The following is a 20,299-nucleotide window of genomic DNA, read 5'->3' on the forward strand; positions in this document are numbered from 1 at the left end:
TAGATTATGACCAGCTTAATTGTGAGGCTGAGAGAATTTCAAAAAATTAGAAAGTGAAGTTCTGTGTGCTTTTTTACTTCTCATGCATTTTAAGCAAAGCAGGTAGAGGGCACTAGGTGCTAACATTCGGGCTATCTGTTCCATTGTACTGGTTGTGGGCAAATCACTTTGCTGGTCTTCAGCTGTGATTGTAGGTAGCCAGATTTTTACATTGGAGTAACCTGGGAGCACTCACACAATCTATTAAAACAACTCAGCAGTTGGAGTTGTAACATCTTAAACTACTAAAAGTAGGCCTCCTGCTAGGACTTAGAGGCAGTGTGAGAATACTACAGACATTGATTCAGGGGTTGTCCGTGCAGGTGAAGTTTAGAACTGACACCTGGCTTTGACAGCTGAGACATGTATTGTTTTGTGTGGATTTTGTTTTTCATTTTGAAAATAAATGAAGAGAGAGGCATTATTTGCCATGAAAATGAAACTCTAGAGGAAGAGAGAATTCATCCTGTAGAAGGAGGAAAGCCATAGGAGCTGTACTGTATGAACAAAGCTTAATTAAAATATTAATTAAATTAATAAATTAAAAATATATAGTATTTAATCAATGCAGTATAATTAGAGGCAGTGTTTAAGAGTTGTTATGATGACTGTGGGGCTATTTGTATTCTTTAAATGGATGTCTGTTTTATGAACAAAAATCTGAACAGCTCAGTTTGTTTGTTTTTTTTTTAAAAAAAAGTCTCATGTTTTTCCCTAGTGATTTTTGTTGAGTTCCAGGGGAGCAGAACCCCAAAAGCCAACAAATTGACAGGTGGTAAATATATATATATATATATATATATATATATATTCATTCATATACACATTCTTGTAATGCCTCCTAAACACATGATGTTGCCAGTGTGTGACCTAGGAGAATGGTCTGGTGTTAGCAAGTGGCTAAGGGTGCTGCAGTTCAACCCCCTGCTCTCAATACACTTTCTGTGTAACTCTGGAAGTCTGTTTATTGCTAAGCTTTGCACACAGAGCATAATACTTTTAATATTCAGTTAGTCTTTCTTTCCTTTTCCTTGGAAATTCATTTAAACACTCAGCTCAGTGAGAGAGGTCAACACCACCCTATGTGAGGAGAGCCTGGTGGTAGGGCATTCCCCCATAGCAGGAGGCCATCACTGTGCCCCTTCCAAAAAGGAAGGATTTTCATGCTCTTCCATGTTTAAGGTCTCCCATGTGTGCTTTAATAACAAAACTGTAGGATAAAAAAAGGGCCTTGTGCTGAGATCTTGGTACCTGAAAGCAGAACAAGTAGAGAAGGAATATTTTGTTTGTGGCACCTAGAGGAACTTTGGTATTTCCAGGCTGCTTCACTGCTCAGCACTGCCAGAGTTTAGGCATAGTCAATGGGCTTTACCTGCCCAGGGATCAAGAACTGAGAGTGATTTCACTTGTTGTCTGGTGCACCCCACTATTGAGAGCTGTATGAGATACGAACCTGACTTCACTTGTGTCTTGCCTGCCTGCCACCACCTGGGCATGTCACTAAGATGTGTTGGACTTGCCAGCTGAAGGTCTCCAAATGCTGAAGTAGTTGAAACTGGTGCCTTTTTTTTTTTTTTTTTTTTGTATTATTTGATTTTTTGTCTTGTGTTGTTGCACATAAAAACAGCAATACTAGGTCAGACCTGGTCTCTGTCTTGCTCAATATCCTGACAGCAGTGAAACCTCCTCACATTACTTTCCCAAACTCCAGCAGTTTGTGTTTCAGGGACTTCCTGTGCCAGAGGTGGTTTCTGTTTGCTTATCAGCCCCCAAAGGATTTCCCGTCTCTCAGCTTGTTCAGTTGTCCCCTGAATCCATGTAAAGTTTTAGCAGCCGTAACATCCCCTGGCGAAGAGTTCCCAAGTTTCCTTTCCCAGTTGCGTGGAGAGCTGCTTCCTCATGTTTGTTTTGAACCTGCCATCTGCCTGCTTCATCCGATGCCCCTGGCCTTGTGTTAGAAGAGGCAGCGAACAGTCAGTTCTGATTCACCCCTTCCATGTCACTTATGATTTTGTAGATCTCTATCATATCTCCTCTGGATCATTGCTTTTCCAGGTTTCATAGTGTTGCTCCTTGTAAGCCACTCTATGCTTTCAGTCCACCATCTTACCCCCTTTCATTCTATGCCATTCCTGTCTCATCATTCACATGAGTTGAAGGATCAGAATTGCATGTAATATTTAAGACGTGGGTATGTGTATACAGTAACACAACAGTTCCTTTGTTTTTCCAGTAGTCTTCAATTTGCTTTCTCTAGCTTGTGAGCACATAGCTGGCATTTGTGTAGTTTAGCCACCCCAGTATCTCTATCCTAAGTAGCAAAGAGTCCTGAACTCAGTTCATCATCCATCACTCTTTAAAGTAAAAATGTTTTTCTCTGCTTTGCATCAATTTGCAGAAATTGCACTTCACATGTCACTGGATTAGTTACTTACTCTTGTCCAAAGTTCTTTAGCCTCTGTCATTTCTACACCTTGCTCAGGTGTAAAAATAGTATCAGCAACAGCTGTGGTCATCTCCCTGTGCAGTCCCTTTCTTGTGTGATTTTTAAGAACATACTGAACATCTCTGGTCCTTTCTCAGCCTCCTGCCGGATTCTGCTTCTGACTTTCTTCCACAGTGAGAAATGACCATTAATTCCTATGCTTTGTTTGCTATCTTTTAAATATTTTCCAAATTCATGCAAAGATATTCTCTCTAATTCTGTGCCTGTTAGGTTACCTTAAAAAGTCTTGTGTGAGAGATTATCAAATACCTTTTGGAAATCCAAATAGACAGTGTGTCTGAGTAGAGGAGGAAAAAAAAAAAAAAAAAAAAAAAAAGAGTCCCATACAATGCAAGCCCTGAAGGAAAATAACAGGCAGACAAGAGACTTGTTATTGTTGCTCATCTGAACTGTTCAGTCATTTGTGACAAATATTGGTATTCTGGTGCTGATGGTTCAGTAGCAGCTGAACAGATGAGGGCTCTGAGGATTTGGATTTACAGCAGGTTTATGCGGATCCACATGTGAGCTTCCTCAGAAGGGGACTTCTCCTTGCCCCCTCTGTCATCCCCAGCCATGCGTCTCCATCCATACAGCCCATGTGGCTTTTCTGAACTGATGTGATCAAAAATCAGCCTATTAAGTAAGATGAGGATTTTTAGCTGATTTGGGTCTGTGATATGTCTTCACCACACAATGCAAGGCCACTAGTACTGTCGTAACGGAGGAGGAAAAGCACGTCACTGTAGCAAAAGTGCTCTCCATTTTTGCCAGGCTTGAAGCAGTTTAGACCAGTCATGAAACCAAACACTAAGAAAAGTTGTGGGTCTGTAGTTTGTCTCAAGGGGTAATTTTACTAAGATAATTTGTATATTGAATATTAGGAGATGGTTGTGTGATGCTGTTTGGTTTTGCTTTTCCAGCAAAGAACTTGGCATTAATGGAATTTATCCCAGTTTCCATTATTGCAGTGACAGACTGTTGTAATTTTTACTGTATTGGACTTGACTTTCAGGCTATGTAGTAGGAACCGTAGGTGTCTGTATTTTTTTCTGTGATTCTGGGAGATGATTGTCTGTAACCAAGGGGGCAAAAAATGTGGACTGTTGAAAGTACAGACGTTACTGATATGTTTGTATGAACAGAAGAAATCTGAAACTCTGAGTTGTTTGCAGCTCTGCTGTTTCAGAGTCTCCACCTATATACCTAATTAACTATCTATTTAAAAATGCTGCTCACTCCTTTCACTCCCTACCAGCAACATAAGGACACAAAATTAATTTTTCTGAAGATTTGTTCCTCATTATACCTACAATACTTGCACCTAGCCTTTATACTGTAAACAATCCAAAGTATACAAATCACTTTAATTATAGCAGAAGGTCAATATGTTTGTGACGCCCAAAAGTTATTGGGGTGTGTGTGGAATGCTCAGTTATCACATTTTCTTTTTTAAATCCCTTACAAGGCATGAAATATAGTCCTATAAAATTGGATATTTTACTATTCACAAACTATTTAAGTAATATCAATTGGAGTGGCTTTAGTCCAATATACTTTCTGATCTGAAGAGAATTTTTCCATGTTGCCATTGTATTTCTATTCACATTATTTAATTAGATTTTATATTAAAAAAAAATCAGTTATTAAAAAAAAAAAATAATAATAATAGGCTAAATAGAAATATGCCTTTTTTCCTTAATCTGTGGAAATACAGGAAGACCTTTCCCCTGCAGTTAGCAGTAAGCCAATAGTATGTTAAGTTTTGTTGATAATCAGACACAATATTGACTGAGTTCCCCTGCCAGAAGGAAAGAGAAATGTCTCATCCTGAGTGCTCAGTTCAGTAGAAAGTAGTAATTTACATGTGAATAATGGTACCATATTATGAATATGTCACTTAGCACTTGCTGAAGCTTCTTTGGTCAGTAATTCACATTGCTGATTCATGTCAGGCACACAGGAATTTTTTTTTTTAATGCCTGGAAAAGAATACAGTTCACTGGGGAGATGTGAAATATGTAAAAGTGGTGAGCTTTTTCATTCATAAAAATATATTTTAATTTAATTACTTAGGAATTCTGAAAGAGTTCTTTACACTTTCTTGCCCTTGCAGAAGATGCATTAATCTTGCCCTCAGTTTGGGGTACTGTCACTGCTGTCAGTAATAATGCATACCCATGGTCTGCAAACCAGAACTGCGTAGACTTGTCTCTTAAATTAGTCCGTCAGCCATTGTGATTTTAGTTGTAAAATTCTACTTCCCCTTATTATGCACGTTACATCCTACAGTGACAAATGGGAAGATTACTTAATTTGTTTTCTGAGAGCTGCTATGTAAATAGTATGCTGTATGGTCATGTTCTTCTCGTAGGTCTCCATAAAACTGCACCTGCACATTTTATAGTTGCAAATTGTACCACGGTATTAGCTTTTGTGTGCGTACATATGGTCCTTTGCAAGCAGCAGAGGACAGAGAAATATTTTGGGGGGACAGAGAATACATGTGTGTGCAAAAGCTGCAGATGTGGTTTTAAAGCCCACCTGAGAGTTTACCTTCTGTGTGTGAAAAAGGTGCACTCTACCTAAGAACAACTCCTTAGCCTCTGCCTGAGTGATCAAATTGATACACTGCATCATTTAGGCTGTCGCCGTTGGGGTACCTCACAGTTTCTGGGCACTGGATGCTACCTTACTGCTGTTATTTTTAGTCTCTGTTTAATTAAAAGAAAACATCTAACCATGTTTTCGGTGGCATATGTGAGATCAGTTTTCATAATTATTTCTCCACCTGAACTCGATTCATCACCCCTGCCTCTTCCCACTTTTGAGCACTGCCAATACCAGAGTTGGCACAGCAAGGATGGTACCTAGAGGGAGTAACAGTGGAGATTTCTAAAGTAAGCAAAAGCCTCCTGCCAAAGCAGAGTATGGTGCTGTTTGTAAGGCTTGGAGCATCAGGGTGTTTCACCTGCAGGAAAGGAGGTGGTTGCAATTAGTGTACATGCAATATACGCTCAGTTGCTACTTGGCTGGAGAAAGTTAGTGGTTGGGCATATTACAAGCTCGAGCTGCAGGTTTGTCTTTAAAGATATTAAGCATACAAGGTTTTGGTTTGTTTGTTTTTCAAAAGCCAAATTATGGCTTAATGTAGCAGTATTATATTCTTTGCAGACTGGGCATCAGAGTTGATTTTGGATTATTCATCTCATAAGATTCTGATTAAATAGCTCTCTCATGTGAATTTTCTTTGACTTCTATGCATAGATTATTATATAACTTTTTTTCCTAGTCCACTCTCATTCCAATATGGAGGATACAGTTTGAATTGTCATGTTTGAAGAACATATTCAAAGAACATGGCTGAAATGTTTTTTATATGTCTGAGGAGATTTTCCTGTTAAGGTTTGCTTGTACATCAATATGGGCTCTTCTTTCAAGGAACTCCTTAAAATATTACCCGTTCACTATCTTTAAAAATAAAAATAAAATAATAATAATAATAATAATAAAAAAAAAAAAAACCTAAAGCTATCTATGAAGAAAGACAGGTATAGCTGTTTAATTTAGCTCTGAACTCTAATGTGAACCTGAGAATCTTCTTTCTAGCAATAATAACTGAGCTTGCATGATCTTTTCAAAGGATGGAGAAACTGTGGGAAGAGGAGGTTTTACAGTGCTCTAGTCACCAAGAGTTGACTCAAATTACAATAAGAAAATAAGTAGTCTTACTTGGTAATATAACTTTATTTGGTAACATTTCAGTAATGTAGTCACAAATGGCAAGCGTTAGAACTGTGTATTCTCATAATAGTTCACATATCAGAAATCAACTACTTTGATTAAGCAGTGTTGTCAAACTATCCAAATCCATTTGAGAACCAAATCTGCAGCAGTGGTTGAGCTTCCCACCCTCCTCTCTCCCCAACTTCTTATGACTAGCACAAACCTGAACCTGTGTGCCTCTTGGATTCGTATTATATTCTCAGTCATAGGTGACCTTTAACAAATGGCTTCCTATAACTATAGCTGAATTCAAGCTCTAGAGTTGGTCGTGAAAGGTCATATTATAGTTATACAAAACGTAGATAAATTTGTACTCATTGCAGCTCACTGATTGCTGCAGGTTTTTGTTTTGAATCTGACCAATCTAAATGCAGAGCTGTGTATAAGGAAAGGTTATATTTGAGCTTTGTTTCTTTTCTCTTTTCTCCTCCTAATTTTCTCTCACTATACAATTATCCTGTAGATAATTTTTTAGTTTTCCAGTTGTTAAGGTTCTATTTCGAAGGGCTATTTCACCTTTTCCTCCATCCCCACCCCCCTCTTTCTTCAGTCATGGATTAATTGCAAATTCTCATGCATGTAACCTTCCTTACAAATGTGAGCACTGTCTCTCTGTAAGTGTTGCATTCTCATTGGGGAATATTTTGCTTTGAAATTGAATAATTTCAGTGAAGTTATTTAAGGCCAATGTGCTAAGAGCGTGCCTTAGAGTGGCATATTTAGACCTTAAACAAAGAAACATGGCAGATTCAAAGTACAGTTTGTTTATGTAGGCATAACTCAGAATGAGTAGTAAATTGAAAGAATATTTGCTCTCATCACCACTGGTCACTTCCTGGCCTTATGTTGTATAGACAATTCATCTTTTTTATTTCTGAAATACAGAAACTGTAGACTAAAGCTTCCCATGGAGACTTTGCTGTGGGACTCTACTTTGTAATTAGTGCCAAGAAGCTGGATTTTTCTACCCCTGTTTGGGCTTGCTGCATGCTTGTCTTTCATGCCACTGCTTCTGATTCAGACGAGAGAAGCTTTGTAGCTCTGATGTTTGTGGTGCAATGATCCTAGCAGGTGAGTCAAAAAAAAAAAAAAAAAAAAAAGAAAAGAAAAGAAGAAAAAAAAGAGGCTCTGTGTGCATAACTATGTCGAACTTTGTGTGCTGCTTGCCTTTGGTACTGGTGCCTTCATCTTCATATACGATTTCCAGACCATTCTAATTAAGATTGGATGGGCATGGTATGCTTCACATCTGGACTTTCACTCATTTTCACTACAAGTGAGAGACCAGCAGCTGACCTTCTCTAATGTATGCCACACTGAACGTCATGAGTCCATATGGCTTTGCCTCAAAATAGTTAATTTGACTAAAATTTTCAACTGTGGTCACATTCCTTGTCTGGGTGGGGACAACCATATGTTCTTAATGTGAACAGAAACCAAGCAGGAACCAAAACCAAATCCAAACTCCTGCAATGTTTTAGCCCTACTGTCAGTGCAATGCAAAGCTTCAACTGCCTAAGGCTATACCAGGATACGTTAAAGATGCAGCAGTATGTCCATGGCTCTATTTCTGCATGGGGTCCATGAGTATGCACACGCATGCACTAGTTACTCTTCATGGTCATGGTCTTTTCCTTCATGACAGCTCTTAGATTGGTTCTGGCATAGTGAATGCCAGATAGTTTCCCTTCAGTGGAAAGAAGTCAAGGGCAACTATCTCTCATTTAGCACACACAAAAAAAAAAGAGCCTTAACATAGGAAGCTGCAGTGGACCAGCTGACGGGTGGAAACAGATTATTTTGTGTCAAAGCCCAGAAACCCACTTAGTGGAAGATGATCGCATAAGCAATTGAGCTCAACAGTGGAGTGTAGTTAGAGAGACATTTTAACAGATGGTGATCTATGCTCTAAATGATCACTATATAAAGCACTATACATACCTAGCAATATGAAAGTGGAGGCTGGTGGTCCATCTGATTGAAAAAGCAATGAAAATGAAAAAGCGATGGCCCGTGCAGTATGAGAACTGAGGCAGTTTCTACCTGTCATTTGGAACACTCTGTGATGGAGTTTGAGGAAATGCATCTGCTAAGCCATAAGTAACTGATTTTGTCTGCCTAATTGCAGATGAGTAAGATTCCGTAGTTTGCTCCATTTGGTTCCTTAGGAGAACAGGAATCGGAAAACCTTGTGAAGTAGTTAGATAAAAAAGAAAGCATTTCAAAGCAGTTGCATAATGAGCTGTAAAACAAAATTGAAACAAACTATTCTTGTTGCTGGATACAGGATGAATGCCAAATAGGCATTCAAAATAAATATACTACATTGAGCTGGAAACCGTCCAAAGCATGATATCAATATCATGTTGATCTTAAAACCAAATACATCGTCTGGCATGTTTCCATTATCTCAAATCTTCCATCCTTAAAGGAACAAGGTGACAAACCTTTACTTTCCATTTTCCCAGAAATACAAAGCAACAAATTAGGAGAAAACTGCTAGACAGGCCTGCCTACTAATTGTTTTAGTGGAAGTACTGGCAATTCGTTATTATTTGAAAATATTTGTCAGTGCTGATGAGGTAAAACGCCAGATTTTTAACTTATTTTCTGATGTTTCCTTGCCATAAGTACAGATATACAGTGTTTGTCAGTGCAGAATCAGGCCCAAGAATATATTTATATTGCACCCTTCCATCTTTTCTTATGCACAGAATTAATGAATGAAGGTCCTCAATCCTATTAAAATTAATGTTTCTTTATCAGACCAGGAACTTTTTTTTTTTTTGGGTGGGGGTTTCTCTTTGTTTTGAATTTGTTAGGTGGAAACTGAACGGTGTATTTTAATCAACACAAGACTTTTGACTACTGGAACTTGCGTAAATGTTTAGTTTCCCAGGGTCCTTTGAACCTCCAAGAGAACAGTTCTGCATCCTTATTAGAGACTGACAATTAAAGGTCTGTTTTCATATCAAAAGTAATCATGAAAAATTAACTGGGGAGACTTTGGAATGCTGTGAGAATTTCAGTGTTTTGAGATGGCCAACTTTCCTTCATTTGCTTCAATCAGTATCAACTTGAGTTTCTTTTTATGTTTCCTACTGCCAGGGCAACTTATGAGTTGGCATTGTGACAGCTGAGGATTATGCAATACCATGAAGATGTGATTAATACATTTTAGGCCACCGTAATCATATTCAGTTGCATAATTATCACAGAGGTGCAAAAATAATCAAAACTAGGTTTTGAAGGCAATGCTGTAAGTTTTGGTTTTCCAAATTCCATATTAGGAGGAAAATATTATGTGTATCTGAAGGAGCTGTGTGGCTTACAAGTCCTGGAGATTCTGCAGCTAATTTGTAGGAAATGTATGTTTTTGTCCTAAATATTTAAATCATCCTGCCAAATTGAAGGCTCTGTCAGAAGATAATCTGTTAGTGCCACACCTCCTCAGTTAAAAGTCAGAAAACTAAATCTGAGTGTTTCTTCTTCAGGCTCTGGCGCCATTAGAAATTGCTGCAAAAATTTGTCAGAAATAAGTGGCTTGGTTTCCTTTCACTGTTCCAGTAGGATAGGAAACCAGTAATGAAAGGGGCATGGATCATAACAAAATAGGTTGCATGTGTGTTTATTTAGGTCTATAAAAATAAAGTGAAATCCAAAGCTGTTAGTGTTTCTGTCACGAACTGGAAAAACAAAATTAAATTGATATTAGAATATCAAATTCTCTCTTCAAAACTGATTTCCTTGTAGTGCTGTTCCCCACATAGCTATGTGAATATGGCTGTTTCAGATTATGAATATGATTGTTTCAAGGCAAGGCTGAGGGTCCCCCTCTTGTTTAAAGAATAAATTAGGATTTGATTTTGGGGAAGAAAAAAAAAAATAAATCCTTTGTTGCTAGGACTTGTAGCAGTCACGTCACATAAATTGTCAGATCTGTGTATTTAAGGAATTTTACACTCTAATTAAATGCAGTAGTAGTCTTTTGCCTTTTTAAATGAAACTTTTTTTTCTTTTGCTATATACTTAGGGAACAAACATGCTGTCATAATTCCTCATGTATCCAACTATTTGAACATAAGAAACAGCATCAAGCTGTTATTTGTTCTGTTGGAGTGTGCTCATATTTCTAATCAATCTTTTGTACCCGGTGATGTTAATTATATTTGAGCTGGAAGTAGTTTAACATTAAAAGGAATTACAGCAGATTAATCTGTAAACCTGCACAAATATCACATTCCTTTGTATGGAGGTAAGCAGGGCACAGTGTGCATAATTACGCACTGTTCTCTGAGTAGGTTGGGAGTGTAAGGCTGAGGAGTTGGTGTTGCAGTTCCTTGTGACAGCATCAATTATGACATGCTCTTGTGTCTTACAGTGGTCAGTTACATTGGAAAATGTACTCTGTTCCTTTCAGTAAGGTAATCTTCCATATTGCAAGAACAAATAAGCAAAACATTGAAAAATCCACCTTGCTCTGGAAGCAGGAATCAGTGTACTAATTAGTGGATGGAAATACAGATAAATCTTTTAAAGAATGTTTGCTGTAAGGTTTTTTTTTTTTTTTTTTTTTTTTTTTTTTTTTTTGTAAAATGACACAGCTTGAGGACAACACAAGAAAGCCATTTATGTAAATCATCTAAAACCACATAAGGGTAGTGCTTCACACTTTTTGTGATTGGAGAGACCAAAAAAGAAAAATAAAAAAGTATCACTAAAAATTATTTTGGGGAGGTTTATTTCTCCAGTTCTGGGTTTCAACAAATGATTTGTCTCATTTGTACCAGTTTAGCTTCAGTTAGAGTGGCAGGAGAGCAGAGCCTCAGCAAGTCCTCAGAATTCCAGTTTGTACTGGTAAATACTTGTCTTCTGACTCAAAATATCAGTGGAGTGTAGTTGTCTATGATGGAGACTGTTTGATATGCTTGTGTTGTCAAGATAGCTGGTCAAATAGCACTCCTGAGCTGAGTTAGGAACAGTTTGTCTGATGACATGTAGGAAGAAAAAAAAAAAATTCAGGAGAAGCACAGGATAAGAACAACCCATTCACATTGCAGAAGACATGTCTCTTGGACTACACTGACTACCAGCTGAGCCACTTCCTTATAAATTTCCAGATGGCAGTAAATTCCCCAATTAATTTGATGTTCATGCATCCATTCATCTTGTACGAGCTGCTGTCTCACTGCAGTGGCTCAGGAAAAGCTGTTGTAAATTTTGAATTTAGTGTTGAAGGTCTATGGGTAATGAAACATCTGGCAGATCTCAAGAATTATATGAATGTCATGAGCCTAATGCAGGTGTTACCTCTGGGACTGCCTGGCCTGTTCTGCCAGTTCTGGTTTAATTGGTGTCCCATTGCCTCGTGTCCTTTGGATTTGGACCTTTCTCTCTAACGGAGCCAGAGAATGATGACAGTAACCACAAGTGATAACAAAGCACCTAAACAGAAACATCCCTCTCAAAGTTAAGGGTAAGTTAGGTAAAACACAGATTAGTGACTAGTCATTCTAAAAGTCATTTTAAAATTAAAATAAAATAAAAAGCAGGACAGACAAAATGTTGGTTATTTCAATGACAAAGCCTTCTACTGCCCTACTTTGACAGCTGAAAGCTTGAACACCTTTCAGTGTTGTAGGTGTTACTAGGTTGTGCCTTTAAAAAATAAAATTAAATTAAAAAATACATATGTAAAAATATTTTTAAGCTGAATTCTGGAGGGACATTTTTATTTAGTAGTTGCTGTTTTTGAAAGAATGTCCATTTTAAACTTAATTATGATCTATTACAGTGAGGAAGGGGGAAATAAAAGACTATTCATGCTAAGGAAAATGAAGACGTTGTTTCATGTGTTCATGATGTTTTTTTCCACTTTTTTTGTAGCTCTTCACCTTAAAACAAAAGTACAGGACACATCAGGACTTTGCAGACTTCCTGAAATAATGGTGCCAATTTATTTCCACCCTAATTTGCAGCATCTCTGTTTTTATGGATCTTGGCCTCTTCTGAGCGTAACTGCTGACTATGCCAAATTCATGTAGTTGTTTCATGATGAGGACAAGGATCGTCTAGTGAATAAATGGAGAACACAGTATTCAATTTGCTGTTGACCTTGAATTTGATCTCCCTCCTGTCCTTAACAGCCTAGTCAATCTCTGTCCTATTTAACCCATGTCATCATTGCTGGTATATCGTGCAGACACTTAAGCAACTGCCTTCTCCTTGATACTGTTGTATTTAAATTGGAAAAAAAAAAATACACAAATTCATCTTCACTTTTTCCTTAACTATGTCAAAAGTGGCCAGGCAGGTCTTTCCCAGTCTTTGTGTCCATTTTTATATTTGCTTGAAGTAGAAACCACAAGTTTGATTGATAATGCAATTTGCATCTTGAGGCATCACTGGCAATACAATGGCATGAAAGGCTACTCTCACGGAGCACACTTTTCCCTCTGGGCTGACTTTAGAAACTCATTGATGTCACTTCCTTCCTCAGTCAGCAAGTGAATTTTCACTAATTCTCAAGACCAGCTGTCCATGCTGTCAACAGAAAGTTATTAAAATTCCTTTAAAGTGAATCAAAATAGCCTAAAAACAAATGTACTGGGAAACAGGAAAGCATCAGTATTCAAAGTCCACAAACCTTTGAGCAAAATAGTGTTGATCTAACCAGAGATTTCAAATGCTGTGCTTTCCTAGCAACTTGTATATCATTACAGAATGCTAAAAACACATATTCCTTTAATCTTCTATTACCAACAATCTATTTGGTTAAAAATTAGTTACATGATAAAATTCCATTAATTCCAAAGATGATCTCAGTGAACAAGGGAATACATTTTGGAAATTCTCCCCTACATTATAAATTATGTGGGCTTTTTGTGATCTTTTTTTTTCTTTTTGAGGAAAAAAAAAATTTTTATTTATTTATTAGCAAACAAAAACACAACAGAAGCAGGCAGGAAATAATTATCATAAGAGACAATCTTATAATATAGCCTGAAGTAATTTTCTTTATCTAAATTGTCTATAATGCTTTCCTTGAAAATTGAAGAATTCTCAGCAACCAGTGGGGAAGAACATTTTCCTTTAATTATTAGTGTGTTCTAACATTTGAAATATTTTCTTTTCCTTTTAAAACTCCTATCTTGTGCCACAGACATCAATGCAAAGAAACTCCATTGAAATGGTGTATCATTTCCAGTGCTGAAAGAGGCAACCATCCGTGCGAAGCAGAAACAGGCTCCCCTGACAGTTAATAGTGATACTGACAGGTTATAAACGGTGTCCTATCATTATTACTTAAAAAAACACTGTGAGTACATGTAGCCTAGCTGGATAGGTCAGTGCGAAATTCCTGATTTTCCCAGATATGTGTGGATAGTCTCCAGTAGCAAAGGAAGGGTAATTGATACCAGCTGCCCTTTTGACAGATAGTGCATGGGAATGGTAAATGAGGCAAAATTACTGTCCTGTTTGATCTAAAAGGAAAGAGAAGCTTTGAGATGTCATTACTACTAGCGTCCCAGATGGCTCTAGGAAAGCGATGTTCTTTCTAGGCTTTGATCATGTCTTCAGGAGTACGCTGAAGGACGCTACAGAAGAAGGCCAGGATGAGGGAGCGAGACCGTAACTCAACTCACCACTTTGGGGATATTATCAGGATAGAATTTCTCCCTTGAGCCAGCTGGCGCCTAACCTCAGTCATGACACCGGCATGTAATTTTATCTCAGGTTAACAGCAGAAGCTGCTTTTCTTCTCTGATGCTCAAATCCTGAGCTGGATGCTACCAGTCTTTCAGGCACATAATACGTGCAGTAGTACATTCTCACAACATTAATTAAGAGCTTCATAGAATGTATTTGAAATTTGTCGCCTTTGTTTTGTATGTTGCAATTCCATGTGGGGTACCAGATTAACAAGATTGGATACCTATCTCAATCTTACTTTTATGGCAGTTTCCTTAAGAGGAGCTTGTTTTTTTTTTTTTCTTTAACTTTAGAGTTCTGTTTATAAGTTTAAAATCATTTGTTCATGTTAAACACTATTTCTTAATTACAATGTTTGATTTTTTTTTGTTCTTGACTTTACAGTGTTTGTTGTGTGTGTACATTATCATATTCATTAAAATATGTGCAAACTAATTATTTTCTTTCTCTTTCAGCATCTGGAGAAAAATTGCAACAACAGATAACTAATCAGGTATTTTGACACTTCAGTTTTTTGTAACTTAATTTTTCATGTAGAGGAACTGTAGAAATTACAAAGAGGAGAAATTCACAGGACAGGCTAATATTAACTATACCGGTATGAAGGACAACAGATCAGACAATTTCATGGCACTGCAGATATGTCTAATTCACATGAATATCCATCCTTTCGGGTTAAACCTCAGATTTGCCATTTTTAAGCAATTCAGTGCATCTGCTTAGCAATGTGTTGACTGTGAGGACAGAGTCTGTCAATACTTCAATACTTTGTCCACTGGTATCAAACTTTGTAGTACAGAATTACGTTATGATTTTTTTTTTTCCCAAATGAGTGATACTTCTCTTGTTAGCTAGTATTCCTTAAAAAAAAAAAAAAAAAAAAAAAAAAAAAAAAAAAAAAAAAACCTGGTATGAAATATGTAACATGTAAATGGTGTCTTTCAGTGTTGTTTAGGTTTTCATTTCTGCTTTGAATTTTCATGAGGCTTCACTAAACTGGGAAAGTGCTCATGGAGGAGTTTTCTATCCTGTCTATTACTGCGTCACTTTGAAGTAATTATTTAGAAAATAGCCTTTATACATTCCTATGCAGTATCTCAGCATCTGGAAAAGTAAATAGGGAATATGCTAAAATAAAATTTCCCTTGACAAGATAGAGAGGAGGAAAGGCATAGTTTGCTTTCCTAAAGAATCCGTCCCTAAAGAATTCCTAAAGAAAGCTCTCCCTGAATGGAAAGACTGGGCTTGTACAGCAGTGGTGTGTTACTCCTCACAGGGTCCTCACACTGAATGCTGTTATCTGGATGGCACATAAATGGGTGTTTGTATGGTTTGTGAGATTTATTTCTAAGTCACTTAAAAAGCAGTCATCATTAGAATGTTTATATTTCAAAAATTTCCCTCCATTAACTAGTCTTCCTTCCAAGCCTTAAGTTGATGCGTGGTGTCATACCTCGCCATTATCTGTGAACTGACCACCTAAATGGGGACTGGCTACCTAAGGCAACTGTGCACAGTCTGAGTCCAACAGCATTCCCCTGTGATGGCACAGCACTGCATGGATGTCACTGTCAGTGATTTTCAGTGCCTTGAGCTGGCACCACTCCTGACCAAGTCAGGCTCTGAAGGTCTGGAAGGTCACAGGAAGCCTGGTCCTGAGATACCAAATAATAACCATTGCTTCGTTCCATCAGAGCTGTTCCCGTTACCTCAAGTAATTGATGAGTAAACATGTTTAGCCCAGAATTTAGCATTTCATTGAGCAAAGAAAAATATTTTTTTCTTTTTTCTTTATAAATAAATGTAAAAATATTCTGAAACTTATTGGAAGTTTTGAGCTTTGGCTGAAAGTTTGTATCCTAAAACAAGCCTAATTAACTTCTATAGACTAAATTACATTTGAAAATTAGCCTGAAATGTCTTGCAAAAACACTTTCGGGATTCCTTGTTGGCCAGAAGGGGGGGCAGTTGTATTTTTAAAACAGCTTGAGGCTACATTGACAGGGATGGCTGACTGGAGATATAATTCTGCACGTTTTCTCTGTGACAGAGACAGCTCAGTGGAGGGTATTGCCCTTCACTAAGGAATGGTGTACTGTGATAAAAACGACATTTGTCATAGTTGCAAAAGGTGGATTTGGTACCATGCTCAGTGTATCTGGTCTGGCTCTTTTCCTGCATGCCATTGCCTTCTCCTCAAACTGCTGACAAGCTCTGTCTCTCTGCTGTTAGCTTAAGAACATGTTTTTCAGTAAAATTTCATTGCTTTCATATGTGGAGGGCATACCCAAATAAAGCTGTGAAAAGCTGATTTGAGGATGAATGGTAGACACTCATTTTAAAATGGATACTAGTGAAGCTGATGATGCCCAATTCTGAACTAGCTTCCTTTGAACCTCCAGAAAATGGAAGACTGTTTTAAATTAGAAATGAATTTCATTTTCAAGTTCACAACTTAGGATGCCATTGCAGAGGCACTGCATGTATGATCTAAAGTAACACTGTTTCAATAAAAAGATTTAAACTGAAGTTGATCCTAATGGAGAACCTCCCCTGGAAGGATTCTGTTTATTCCCAATACTGAACCAGAAATTATCCCTGTAAAACCTGGTAGTCTTCTTTAAGTCAGTGCAACAGCTCTAAGTTAAACTGTCTGCCAGAATTTCAGTGAGGGAAAAGTGGTTCTGCAGAAGATGGATGATGTTACAACTTGACAGGAGCAGGAGTGTGAAGGGGCAAATAGCAGGAAACATCTTGTTGAGAGGTGACTGAAACAGGGAAGGGATGCTTCTTGTCCTACTGATCTTCTGCTAGGTAAACCCCCTACTGTTGGTTGGTGGGGATGTGGGACCTCTGGCATCATAAAGACTGCTGCTTCTTTGCGGTTCTTAGCTCCTTCTAAAATCTAAACAAAGTTTTGTGAAATATAACATAGATATATTACCACAGTAGTATATGCTTCCAAAATCCCTAGTCTACAATTACCACTTTTACCTTCTCTTTTTTGCTTTGATCATGAAGCATTTGCTGGTTTTCCTTGAGCACCCTTTTGTGGTTTGTGTATATGAGTATGCATGTTTGTTTAACAGCAGCGGTCAGCTACCACTCTGCCTGAACAGGGTCATCCAGGCTTTTCAATACCTGTTTTTAGCTACCTTTGCAACTTCAGGGTAAATCCTGGCACTGATCTACAGCCTGATTAGCTGTAGCATAACTACTGCTAAGGGAAATGCAAGGAAACAAGAACAGACCTTGTGCTTCTGTGTAACTGTCTTGGCTAACAAAACATTACAGACTGCCAGTCAAAATGTGTCTGAAGGCAATCCTTTATGTTTCATCCTTGCCACTCAGATGGATCTGTGTTGTGGTCTTAATGCTTACTCCTACATGCGGTTTTGTCCAGTGCTTCCCAGAAGCTTTGAAGGACTATCAAGAATATGCATACTTGCATTTTGAATCTGAATGTCTTTACATGGTCATGAGTTAAAATCCCACCTGTTTGTCTCTTTTTCAGTGAAGTTGCTGACTGGGTCAGGACTCTGGTGGGAATGCTCTGCAATATGTCCCATTGCTTTCGTCCCTGAGGAGCTCTCTCAAAGCAAGCTCTCTTGCAGTGGCATCTCCTTCTCTTAGTCTTTGAGCGTCTCTCTCAGGGAGGATTTCCCTTTCTGCACATGGGGATGGGGAGACACAGTAACACAGAAAGGGCTTTAATGAAGCCCTGCTAGAGCTAGGCTTGAACCACAAGTAACTGTACATTTGCTGAAGTAAAACAGTGAAAGGAAAGTCAAACAAGCCTCTGTTAAATGACAGTGTAATGACCTTTGCTTCCTTCAAGTATCCATGTGGTGTAATAAACTTAAGCCAAGATGAGCAAAAAACTCCACAGTTCAGTTCAAATTCCTTTATTTTCCTTGTGCAGTGCTGTGATCTACGTCAATATGCTTCCCTACCCCTTTCATCTTCTTATACAACCTAGCTATCAAAAGTTCAGTCTGTGTATGCCAGCTTCCAAGCGCTGGTATTTTGAAGTTATCTAATAGGTATGTCCCTTACCCCCATTTTCCCAGTTTGGGGTCATATTCCTCATATCATTCCCAAAAATAAAAAGTTTGAAAATCTTCAAGAAAACTGATGCCTTTAGCCCACCAAACAAATGTAACGCTTTAATATGCTTCACAAAATCACATAATAGTTGAGATTGGAAGGCACCTCTGGAGATCATCTAGTCCAACTCCCATAATTCAAAGCAGGATCAGCAACAGCAGGTTGCCCAGGACCATGTCCAGTTGGGTTTTGAGTGCCTCTAAGAACGCAGACTCCATAGCCTCTCAGGGAACTTCTTTAAGTGTTCAGTAGCCTCAGAGGAAAAGTGTTTTCTTATATTTAAATGCATTTTCCTGTGTTTTGGTCACTGCCTGCTGCCTTGTGTCCTGTAACTACACACAACATAGAGGAGCCTGAATACGTCTTCTTTACTTCTCCTAGCAGGTAATAAGTGATAACTTATCACACAGTGATAAGATGCCCCTAAACCTTCTCTTCTTCAGACTGCGTACTCTAGCTCTCTCAGCCACTCCTTATAGGTCAGATGTTTCAATTCCTTAAATAACTTTGTTGCCCTTTACTGGACTCTTTCCAGTATGTCTCTTTTAAGCTGGGGAGCACAGAGCTGGACACAGCACTCCAGATGTCTCACCAGGGCCAAACAAAGCAAAAGAATCACCTCTCCCAGTCCACTAGTAATGCTCTGCCTAATGCTACCCAGGATGCTGTTGATCTTCTTTGCCATGAAGGCATATCCATCACCAGGACCCCCAGGGTCTTTTCTGAAGCTGCTTCCCAGCTGGCCAGCTCCCAGCTTGAACTGGTGCATGGCATCATGCTTCTTTCCCCAAGAGGTACACTTTTTATTTCCCACTGTTGAATTCCATGAGGTTCTAGATTACCCCCTTCTCAAGTCTGTCGAGGTCCCTCTGAAGAGCAGCACAACCCTCTGGTGATATCTGATAGAAAAATCAGACAGGAAGAGTTGTTCAGGTTTGCCCTGCACATAATGTTTTGTTTCTTCCACGTTGATCACGGTTGCTCCTGATACCATTCTTAGTGCATTCTTAGCAAGGATTAGAGAATGCAAAAGGCTAAGAATAAGGTTGGACACTGAGCACAAGTAATGGAAGAAGTGACATGAGGTTTGAGCAGTGAAACTTAGAAAGGGCTGGGAAGTTCAGTTGCAATCCTGACTGACTCTGAGCTTTTTGTCTGTCCCTTCTCACTCTGTAAAATGGCAAGGTTTTTTAATGTTAACCAGAAATTAGGAATTACAATATTCACATGGGGTAGGCAATTATTATCTTTCCTTGTTTTGCAGACATTGAAAAAATGAAGCATGAAGGTCAAAGGACTTCCTCAAAGCTACAAAATCAAACACTGTGGTTCTGGCCCATGCACCTGCCCTTAACCACAGGACTGTCCTTTCTATTCATTCCTCTGCTTCAGAGAGGGACTGTGGTTAACTAGTTAGTGTTTGGATGGTGCACTTATCATTTGTAACAATAATGGCATGCATACCAAGAGGACTGCTAGACCAAAAAACTTCCACAGAATAAACAGTATTTTCTCTTACCTGTGATAAACAAGAGCTATTCTCCTCCTGTGAAAATAAGATGTTACATTCCACTTAGTATGAAGGAGCCTGCAGCAGATAATTCCATTTGTAAATTCACACCCTATTTATTCCGTGGTAATTCATGAATGTAATCAATTCTCAAGTATAATATTTTTTTGTAAAATTGAACACATAAATTTGTTTAAAAGTATATGAATGTAGGCAAACACAGATTTGAGATATTTGCCGACCTAGAATGCAATGTACATTCATATTTATTTTTTATTTACCAATAAAGTCATCTAATTTGAATGAAATGCTAATTGTGATTGAGGGGAAAATGTTTTGAGACCTCTAGAGATCTTACTGTCTTTTCCAAAGCAATTTGGGGGAAATTGAATTCTTCATGCCTGAATATACATTAATATTCTTCTGAACCTAGTTTCATTTGAAACTTTTCTTACTATTTCTAAAAGAGTTTCTAAAAGAGCAAGATGTCTTGTTTATTCTGGAAGATAAGTGTGTTTATCTGCAGACAAGATGGAAATGGATTCAGTTTACCAGCAAAAAATCCCTATGGATCTTACCACAGCCACTAATGTGAGAAATATTGCCGTGGATGCAGAGGCTCAACATTACATTACAGGCCTCTCTTTTCCAAAGGGATT

General features: G+C 38.1%; 1 protein-coding gene across 1 annotated transcript in view; it reads left to right on the top strand.

Annotated features, from left to right (window-relative positions):
• Positions 1 to 20,299, top strand: part of CHST9 (carbohydrate sulfotransferase 9) — a 95,140-nt gene that overhangs the window by 63,369 nt on the left and 11,472 nt on the right. The window contains exon 3 of the mRNA XM_032182318.1: positions 14,479 to 14,516. Coding sequence (XP_032038209.1) covers positions 14,479 to 14,516 — 38 coding nt within the window. The remainder of the gene's footprint in view (positions 1 to 14,478; positions 14,517 to 20,299) is intronic.

This window comes from Aythya fuligula, chromosome 2, assembly GCF_009819795.1.
Source record: "Aythya fuligula isolate bAytFul2 chromosome 2, bAytFul2.pri, whole genome shotgun sequence".
In the NCBI taxonomy this organism is placed as follows: Eukaryota; Metazoa; Chordata; class Aves; order Anseriformes; family Anatidae; genus Aythya; species Aythya fuligula.